Source organism: Populus euphratica, unplaced genomic scaffold (assembly GCF_000495115.2).
Source record: "Populus euphratica unplaced genomic scaffold, PopEup_1.0 scaffold2472.1, whole genome shotgun sequence".
Taxonomy (NCBI): domain Eukaryota; kingdom Viridiplantae; phylum Streptophyta; class Magnoliopsida; order Malpighiales; family Salicaceae; genus Populus; species Populus euphratica.
The window spans coordinates 11398-22476 of record NW_011502297.1 but is presented as its reverse complement, the minus strand read 5'-3'; the positions used below and the strand labels follow the sequence as shown (position 1 = coordinate 22476).

General features: G+C 35.7%; 1 protein-coding gene and 1 pseudogene across 1 annotated transcript; one reads left to right on the top strand and one right to left on the bottom strand.

Annotated features, from left to right (window-relative positions):
• Nucleotides 1-2156: 2156 nt before the first annotated feature.
• On the top strand, nt 2157-3225 carry LOC105119047 (thioredoxin M-type, chloroplastic-like). Its single transcript, XM_011017144.1, has 2 exons — nt 2157-2586; nt 2700-3225. The coding sequence occupies exons 1-2, from the start codon at nt 2358-2360 to the stop codon at nt 3017-3019; spliced, it is 549 nt and encodes a 182-aa protein (XP_011015446.1). The 5' UTR covers nt 2157-2357; the 3' UTR covers nt 3020-3225.
• Nucleotides 3226-3386: 161 nt separating this feature from the next.
• On the bottom strand, nt 3387-11079 carry LOC105119045 (transcriptional corepressor SEUSS-like; annotated as a pseudogene).

Below are 11079 nucleotides of genomic sequence, written 5' to 3'. Positions count from 1 at the left end.
AAATAATAGTAAATACTAATTTTTTGAATGAAACATAATTAAAATAAAAAATTTGGATTTATTTTTTCTGAGTCGAACCTGGTCTAATACATTTAGATTCGGACCTGACTCAGTCAGATCATGAACAATGGAGATTGTTCACAGAAAGTGCAAAGTGAATTTCATTTTGCATTTTCCAGTCTTTTAATTGTAGCATAGTAGTTGAGAAGCAGCTTAGAGTTGCTTTTACTTCACTTGTGTTTTCAACAAAAAAAATTAACTAGGATCCACAAGTAGTAAATAATTGTTTATATGTTACCAAATATGTATTTTTTATGGTTTGCTTCAAACACAGAAGTAATCATGAAAATAAATACGCTCTAATACTTTAGAGCATAGAAGAAATATGCACACAAAAAAAAGAAAAAATCACATACAAGCTAATAAAAAATGATAAGAATATCTCTTTTTTTAAAAAAAGTTATTTTTCTAATTCCTCCTCTTGTATATATTCAAATTAAAAAAAAATATTTTTATCACTTTTGGTAAGTTAGAATTCATCTATATTGACGAGTCAACAACAAAAAGCAATTTAATTAGATATTATGTAATCACATAATTAAATGAATTGGTATAATATTGAGAGTATCTAATAATTCTTCAAGTAATGATACAATATAAAAAATAGCAATTTGGATTGGGTCTAAATGGCTTGAAGACCTAGCCATGTCCCTATATATTTTTTTTTTTTATTGTGCATATTAGATCCATTGCATAAGAATTCTACTCTCTTAAGTTGTAATGAATAAGAGTCAACTCATAAGTTTTATAAGGATTCAATGGCCACAAAACCAAATAAAGAGATCCAATTGCTAAAAAAGAGTAAAGAATAAATGAGTTTGTATAAAATACAAGCAAAAGAAAAGAAAAAAAGAAAAACAAAAAAAGAAAAGAAAGAAAGGATGAGATGTTGAAGTCACAAGCAAGCTCTAATGATAATAGTTTTAGTACCAATGGCTAAAATGGCCAACCTTTCCACAAGTTAGCCATGTTGCTCCTCTAGTAATATAAATCAACTAAATGAATGGATTTTTTTATTTTCTCTCTCCTCTCTCATTTTTTTTTTATCAAGTAATGTCATACACACACCTGTATACATTTTAAATTTTCAAAAAACACTTCTAAACTTTTCATGTTTGCACAATTTTTTCTATATAATACAAGTAATGTTTTTTAGATAATAGTTATTTCTTGGTACTATAAATGTCAACATTATCACCAATGGTGTCTTTTTAGATAATCATAATTTCTTGTTGCTATAACTGCCAACATCTTCACAAATAAAGAACATAGCACAGCAACCCTCAACTTTCTAAAAAAATATTATTAATAATATCTTCATCAAGAGCGAGCACAATTAGACATTCCATGACTTAATTTTTTAAAACAAATATTTTTCTTTTCCATCAACTTAGTTCTAGAACTAGATGTATAAATACCTCAATGACATGTAAAAATAGATAAGTCTTGGACTCCGTGCACAAACTTAAGAAACAAAAATAGTCTTGCACAAGAATTTTCTTCTCATTATCTATCATTTTCTTCTCTTGTCTTTTCTTTTCCCTCTATTATATTTATTTTTTATATGTATTGACTTAAATATCAGAGTATCTCATATATCCGCAAAGAATTTATTTTTCAAGAACAACCTGGATATTCATAAGATAATCATGAAAAGTTCTTTGAAATCTAAGGTTTTTTCACGATCTCAATATCACATAAATTATCACCTTGGTCATTATGGCTTATGGATGTGAATGAACTGACTTGAACCAATAATCCAAGACTATAAAGCATCCCAGTTTGAGGTTGGCCTCATCTTAAAACCCTTAAAATAATTTTACTGGATATTGATTCAAGCCCACTTAGCTTTTGACAAAATCCAAGTGGAGCTCAGCCCATTAACAACTCTATAGTAGATGGCATTTGTTGTCAAGAGTTTTTTTTTTTTTTTATTGACGGAAAAGTAAATATCTATGAAAGAAAAAAAAAACACAACCTTGCTCTGTGCACATTGTTTAAAATAGAGATACAAAAATCCACGTGTTATTTTCCAGAGCAAAGTAGTTTCATGTGATGAGATAAATGGGACAGAATCTCATCCACAAGAGTGGAGTCGCCTCAACCTTACATTTCTCTTACAATATCCACTGAAAAATCCAACTAGTTGAAAAGAAAGAGAAAGATCACATGCTTTCCTTTATCTGTTTTGAGTACCCTTTTTTCCCCTCGATATCTGGATATCTAGGATTCATTTTCTAAGTAGACAAAGGATATAAAACCTAGCAAACAGAAGGGAAAAGAGCAGCATATAGTTCATGGCTCTTCACGCAAGCATGAATATGAGCACCATGTCTACTACTAGAGCTGGAGTATTATGTTCAAACCATGTAGCTTGCTCAAAAGAGAAGTTGAAATTGCCCACAGGCGGGGGATTAAGGAGGTCTTCTTCTTTGTCATTTCCATCTTCTTTCTCCTCTTCATATGCTTCAGTCAAAAATTATAAATCCACTATTGTATGCAAAGCTCAAGAAGCTGTCGGTGTAGGTAAGCCCCCCTCCATCCCTCTCAATAGCTGTTTTTTTTTAAAAAAAACTATTGTTCATTTTTGCTTGCGCTTGTGCACTGAATGTTCTTGGGATTAATTTTTTTTTCTACAGTGCAAGTGGTGACAGATTCAAGCTGGGATAGCCTGGTTATTGGCTGTGAAATCCCAGTTCTAGTTGAATTCTGGGCACCATGGTGCGGACCATGCCGAATGATAACACCGGTGATTGATGAATTGGCAGCAGAATACGCAGGAAAGATTGCTTGTTACAAAGTGAACACTGATGATTGCCCAAACATTGCATCACAATATGCGATTAGAAGCATTCCCACAGTGCTAATGTTCAAGAATGGAGAGAAGAAGGAAGGTGTTATAGGTGCAGTTCCAAAGGCTACCTTGGCTGCTGCCATTGAAAAATACGTTGAAGTTTGAAGAGAATAAAGAGCAGCAGCAAACACCATTTAGAAATCGTTAGTTACAATTGTCATTGCCTTATATTTGTCATGTCAATGTTGTCCCAAGTTTTTATATCACGATAGTCTAGTTTGATAAAAACATGTATCTGCTGACCCGCAATTGCTGCGTGTCTCGCAATTCTGAGCTTGAGCTAAAATGCATCCATGAAAATTGGTCGATCATTGCTTACCCAAAAAACCAAGGCGATTGCAAAAACCATCCTCAACCATTTATATGTAACTAAGAACAATATCTTTAAGTAACGAGGATTCCTAGTGATTCGGGTGCGAAGAAATCCGGAAGCAGCAGTGGTAAGGTATTGCAGAATTTCACGTTAGCTTAAAGAAAGATATGGAACAAATGGAACTCATTATCAAAGCAGAATATTCCTTGATTCTTTCTGAAAACATAAAATTCTAATTCATCTCTAGCTAATTAAGAAAATATTGCCTCCCCATCACCATCTGCAGAAATTCCCTATTGGCAGAAGAAGTTCTATAATTGAACAATATGCAGCTGCTGCCAGTCAAAGGAAACAAAATTTTCTCATGATTCAGCAGAAAGGATAAAATGGCCACGTCTCAAGCCCCTTGTATCACCCCCTGAATGGTATCGTACTAGGTCTGAATTATCACCATGAAAGTATCAGTAAAATTAACTATTCAGGGAGATTTCTAATCAAATTGGTTATCAAGAAATCTATTTACTGCTCCAAGACGCAACTGATAAGCCAGTGCCTGTTGTTGATGATTCATAACAGCATCATGATCCATCACTGGCATGGCAAACCTACCAGACAGTGCTGGAGACATTCCCCATGGCAGCTGTGAATCTGCTAGTAGAGGCAGAGAGATGATTTTGACCATTCAAACTCCCAAATCCTCCACCCATAGTAGCTGACTTCTTGTTTCCCATCACATTGCCCTCCAGGCAAGGGCCACTGGTGAACGCATTTTGTGTTGACCTTGTGACCCTATTTATGTCCTTTATATCATTTCCTTCATAATCAACACTGACCATACCACCTGCCCCACTGAACTGTGAAGAAATCATCATTTCTTGTATAATTTTCCCAACAGAGCTCTGAAATTCATTTGGATCAACCTCATTTGACTGAGATGACTGCTCCATTGGTGTTTGAACAGATGAATGTGCTGAACTGACATGGTTTATTGCAGTTGATGCAGCTAACATATTGTGAGAACTTTGAGGATTATTAGATGATGATGGTGTTAAACAAGAGAAGGGAGAGGAGGGATTGAGCTGAGCTAGTGTCAGAGTGGTTGAAGAGACAGCAGATGGAATCTGAACAAATGTCCCAGTATATGGACTGCCGGGACTAGTCATCTGATTTTCAATCCGTGAATTCACGGAATTCTGATGAAAAAGCCTGGCAACAGTCATGGAAGAGGAAGAGGTGGAACTTGTGCCGAGGGAATTGCTTGCACTTGCAACACCATTGCTTGTGGAAGGATGCATGACACTAGCCTGTACAGAATGAAGATCATCATTCGATGTAGGTGTGGTATGCTGCTTTTTCTCAGGTGGTTGCTGATCAGAACTGTGCAGCCCAGAAAAAGGCCTAGCTCTGCGGGGGAACTGAGCCAAACTCTCTGGAAAACAAACAAGATGTTATTATGTGAAATAAAAACTTAAATAACCATGAGTCAAAACTCAAAAGATTCAAATTTAGCCTGCATTCTAGGAAACTCTGATGCGTTTGGGACAAATAGAAGAAGTTTGTTTTGTCACATATAGGTTGTCAAGTAATATATTAATCCATTCTCACCAATATATAACCTTTGAAGCTATTCCCCCCTTTTAGCAGAATATTTGGGAATCCTCAACGAACCTAGCAGCAGCTAGCAAGGTGTCATTGCAATCTATTTGTCAGTTTGGCATTTGTAAAAGCTACTAGCTTTTATTTTGAGGAAGCTCGATGCAAGGATGTATTTTTTAAAAAAAAAATTTGGAAAGAAAGCTTCTGCATATCATCGACAAGCTTACTTGGGTGGTGAAAGGAATGATTATTGGATACTCAACGCACCCTCCCTAGAAAATTTCAATTTTAGGTTTCTTTTCATTTCCTTTTTGATTAAGCATAGATGTGAAAGTTTAGAGAAAGTTTCAATCAGCACAAAAGCATGAGAAAATTAAAGAGAAATAAAAGATAAGAACATCAAACTGTTGCAGCTTATGGCAATCTGTGCTGATAAGAATTGATTGACAGTTATATTTGCAATAAATCAGAACAGGTCAAAAAGAACATATACCAAATGATGGAAGTTTCTTTAAGCTTACCTATTGGTCCCTTGCCAGCCTCTTGAGCAGTATAGTCAATCAAGTCTTTCATGCAATTAACCACCTCTGATATCTGCAGTTTGTTTAACCAAACATGAAGGGGAAAAAAAGACAAAAAGAAAGAAAAAATCAAGATATGATCAGTCCAACATTCTCCAAAACAAGCAGAATGCAAACATCACATTTCAAATATAATGCAACCTGAACAAAAATGGAGATGCATATTTCATCTTATGTGTATGTGCTTTGTTAGTGCTGGATATAGATCTTAAATCCAAAATCCCGAGGGTAAGGTCAATTGGTAGGTAAAATTGGTAAGCACTGTTACTACAAAGATCAAAACATCAAATCAGGCAGGCAGGAATGAAGGGGCTGGGAGAGGATATCATGCATCAATGGCATCAAAAAATCCTAAAAAGAAAAACGCATGGGAGCAAGTTTAAACCACATTCAAATGAATTCACAGGAGAAACTAGTTGACTTAAGTAAAATATTATGCCTTGGCCATTTCCAGAACATATCAAACAGTGCACTAGTAACCAATGAAAAAGAGATGAGCCTATTTGGGTCCAATAATCAAGCATGGTTAATAGGAAATCAGACAATTGCAATAAATGGTACCTGGAGACAACGCACATATCTCTTTGTGTATCCTAAATCATTAATTAAAGGTATCTCCAAGGCTTTTGCTAGCTGACAAGCAGATGCAAGAAACCTGGAAATTTCACATAAATAAATATAAGCCAAACAAAGGCCACCTGATATGAATAAAAGTTCCACCAAGTTTATCAACTATCATATGTATCAAATTGAGAATCTAACAATCAATTGAACAAGTTAGCCATCTAAAAATTATCTATATTGAGTTGAATATTCATCGAGTAGCCCCACAGACAAAAATTTAAATGTAACTTTTCTATGACATGCCAGACACATCTTAAATGCATTACATTGCAATCCTTGTTTGTTTCCACTTTATCAGTCATAAAAATGTCAAAGGCTAAGTTGTTTGATGCTAACATTGACATCATCATGAAGGTGAACAGCAGAGTGAGAATCAATTCCTATTTGAGAGTCAGAATTAAATTAGCATAATGCAATAGTTTTACTCAAAATAACTTTAATTGCATTTTCCTTCAGTTATTCATAGGAGGGTGGGCACCAAAATGATATGCCATATAAATCCAATAACATAAAATGCAAAACTGTCCTGGCTGAGTAGGATGGAAAAAGAACTTTATTCACATCGCAGATCTAATGGTTAAGGGCAGTGCTTTGCTGACTTAGTTTCCAAGCTAAATCATCAAAGTTGCTTGTTGAATGCCCAAAGATCCACATGACACAAATTATGTAAATAAGTGGAGCATGTCCATTATAAAGAATACAAGATTTTTCAGATCATGTGGTGAGATGGGGGAGCTTCATGTTACCTCTCAGGTTCAGTAATTTTCATCATTCAGTAAAGTGCAACAAAAAGCAACAAGCTTTCAACTATGAAATTTTCCAAGAGTGGCAAGAAAAAACCACCGCCAACTTATGACCGCAATCAAATGAATTTCAAAGCAAAAGAACTCACATGTTACAGTTACTTTCTAAATCAGGTGAAGATGAGTTCGATGAAGCATTTTGAGCAGAAGCTTGGTATTTCTGTGCTGCAGCTCCAAGCTGGATTACCTACACGATAGGAATTTGATATATAAAAAGTTGCAAAAGAATTTGACAAAACCTCCACCTTACCACCTCAGTAGCACCATTGGACAAGAAAGAATAAATCATGTACAGAAAAAAATTATCCATGTGAAAAAATACACACACACACATGAAAGTGGAAGTCTTCAGAGCAGAATTTAACCAAGTGATTCTGATTTTGGAAAATATTCATAGCTGTGACTCAGAAAATAATTGACCTCTGATGACAAGTATTGCAGTAATTAGATCAGCCCAGCATTGGAAGTATCTCAAATATCATAAAGGGAAATTTCATCCACATCTTCTACAAGCTGATGAAACTTAGATATAGCGACCATCATCAGGCACTTCCAATTAAGTATCGAGGAAAAGAACGAAGAGAATCATTTCATCAAGGATGGAGACCAATTCCCTAGACAAGGAGGCCAAGCATCTCAGGAATTTATTTATGACCCCTCCCTTCACCAATCCCATTAGGAGCCATCCCCTAGATGGCTTATTATGTAGATACGTAAGTATAAGGTTTCACTGCTGGATTAATTTGCAAATTTATGCGTGTTCTACCTTCCTAGATTAGTTTAGCTTGCTGCTTATATGAAGGAGGAAATTTCCCACCTACTTTCACGCAATCTCTAAATTCATAAGAACTTAAAATCTGATTATGGAAAGAAAAAGGACCATTCAACGATAGATTCTGAGAATTGAATAGAACATACACTAAGCATGATAAACTAATTCAATGACTCCACGAAAGGCTGCAGCAAGATTCCCACACACGAGAAAACATAATTTATAATACAGACTAGAAGCATTAAATTAGCAACCTGAGGTGTTATCAACCTTCGCGGAATAAGTTCCTCATGACGGCATGCACAAAACTCCCAAGAGCAAATCTAGAGAATGTGGAAGAAGTAAAATAGTTAGGGAATTAATGATCAAATCAATTAATAATAAAAGTATATAGATCTAAATATTCCCCAGAAGCCCATTTATCAACCAACAAACCTTCAGATATGGAGAGAAAATGATGCGAAGTTGACCATTACGTACTACACGAAGGTGCTCAAAAACACTCTCTTGTATTGCTTTTTCATAGTCAAGTACAATCTGGCCACTTGCATTCTGATATTCATGAGGCATATCAATATAAAGAATCTCTTCCAATGTGCCACTTTCATATTTGATTTTGAACAGCCTGGGAAGAACCTCTACAGTTGTTTCTGAAAGTGCACAAACAAGATTTGAAGAATGAGTACTGCACATGACATCAAATGTTATTTCGGAAAGGGAAAAGAGAATGGTGATGCAATTTCTTCACTTTATATAAATTATTATCTTTGGAACTTTAAAGTTTGTTGAAGACGACGTTTTTTTCATCAAATGTTGATCAACTTCACATCTGCATCATTTAATCAAAAGAAACCGAGAAACTCTAAACTTTGATTTTCTTTGTGCAACTGATATCATCACATTTGAAAAAAAAAATCTGCAACTTCTATTCGCAAACCTACTTCCCCTCAAAACTGATCCATGTCCAACAAGGTTAAGTTTCAAACATTTAAATAGATTGCAATAAATGTCTCACAAATTCAGAGAGAGAACATGTTTCAGTTGTTCTTTCAGCTTTGAAAAGATCAAGCATCCACAAAGGGCAAGTTTTTAAAATCCTGATACAGGAAAAATTAGAGACCTTAAAAAATTTGCATTCATAATTACAGAGCATCACATATTAATCAGCAACAGTTTGAGTTTTGATCCACAATTTGCAAAATATAGTAGGAAGATTGTATAACATGTAGACAAAGATATGATAAATGGCACATTTTTCTTAATATAATACAGCACAAAATTTCACTGTAACTCATAACAAATTGATGATAACAGAAAAGCTCAGGCTATAAAAATAGCATACCAAAACCACGACCAGGTTTGTGATTGCATATCTCACAGTGCCACAAATCCTGCAACATTGCCATTAAATTTCAAATGTTTTCTCACGTCAAGTTCACAAGTACCATATGATTACTCAAGAACTTCACAGTCAACCCTATTGTTTTCATTCCAAGTTGGTCATGACTGCATTGAAGTCTACAAAGATTCAAATAAAAACAACTGCACACATAAGCTAGTGTTTGCTTAAGAGGTAGCATTACGCATAGCACAGGATAGAGTCTAAGCTCAAAAGTTGTGCATTTTACCGATTATCTTTCTCATAAATGCAATTATTCATCACCTCTCTTACATAAAATTGAACAAGGTAACCATTGTAGGAGTATTGAAGCTAAAGCACAGATAAGGTGGTGGACCGAAGATAATTTGTTACTTTAACCCACATCCCTTCAGAAAAATCTCCTTCTGTCAATTAGCATTCGTCAATATAACAGCATACCTGAGGAAAAATGCCATTTGTTTGGCGGCTATTTCCATATAATGAGACGCACAATCTTTTCCTGGCACTGGTTGTAAAAAACTCAGCCACAAATTTCGTCCAGAAATCAATATTGTTGTCCTACATAAAGATCAGTAACTACAAACACACAAAGTAAACTGCCAAAAACTGACAAAACACATTTTCTCCAGGAATCAAACAATTTTACCTGAGGTCTATGCTGCTGCTGATACATGTATTGAGTCAAACGCCTAGCACCTGTTCCAGGTTCATACAGTGGTCTTGCAGCAGATCTAACTGGCAGATTTTTCTGTTGAAACTGTTGCATTTGCGGCTGTTGATGAGGAAATGCCCTCAAAGGTTGCTCCTGCTGTTGCTGCAAGTAATTCATCTGTGTAGCATTAGCCTGAGTAGACTGCCTGGACATGTGGAGGAGCTGCTGCTGTCGTAAATTCGACTGAACAGAAAGTTGATTTTCAACTTTAACAGGTCCAATGCCTCTTCCAATCTGGTTCTGTTGTGGTTCTAGTTTCACTGAACCCAGACTCTGCAAGGACTGCAACCTACGCTGGGGACCAATCTGTTCATTTAATACCTGGGGCTCCAATTTTACAGGTCCCATCGCCCCTAAACTACCTCGAATGGAATGGAATTGCTTCTGCCCATGCGATAACACGAGTGGCTCAAATTGTTGAACTTGAGGTTGGTGATTACCAGAAGAGTTGGCAATTCGCTTGCTTTGAACTTTCCCGGATGAACCAGAACTCACCATAGTAAAACCATCAGATGATGAGCTGAAACCCACATCATTTGCTACCATAGAAATGGGATTAGACTCCAAACCAGAAAGTCCAGAGCTCGAGCCACCATTCCCAAAACAATGATTGATAAGAGAAGACATACTTGGAAAGTCCCCAATCAAATTCATGTTATACTGACCTGGCTGCATGGAACCACCTCCTTGAGACCCCAAAATAGCAGAATTTGATCTCAAAAGCACAGGTTAAACAAAGAGGAACCACCAATTGGAGTCTGTGGCCTACTTGGTATCGTTTTTTGGCCTAAACCCAGAAAACTACAACCTCACTTCATTACACAAAATGACATGAATTTTCACTACAAGCATGAATCTTGACCGACACCCTTTTGCGCAAATTAGCTTATCTAAACAACCCAACAAAGAAAAACACAAAAATTCAGCATCTTAACCTTTTTGAAGCCAGTCATAGTACATTAACCACAATCAAAAGGGAATGCAGCAGTTTTTCCACAGACATTATGACATAGCCAAGGAATTGCAGGCAATCTTTGACAATACTGAACCTCAGATTGTTACATAAAACTGAAGAAAGCATTAAAAAAGAAACTCATTTTTCTTTTTCATTCCTTTCTTTTTCTCAGGAACCGAACAGACTACAAAATGTACAAAAGAAAGTAGTAAATGAAGGTGACAGTAGAAGCCAGCTAGCAGCAAAGAGAGTGTTTGTGTGTCAACATTCATAGAGAGTAAGTGAAAAGGCTGGGTGGCAGTGTTGGTTAGAGTCGTTGATTTTTTTTATCTTTTTTAATTAATTCAGAAAGGGAAACGAAAAGAAATATCCTCAGGAACATAAAATTATTACACTGACTGTACTTACCTCAACCAAATCAACATATA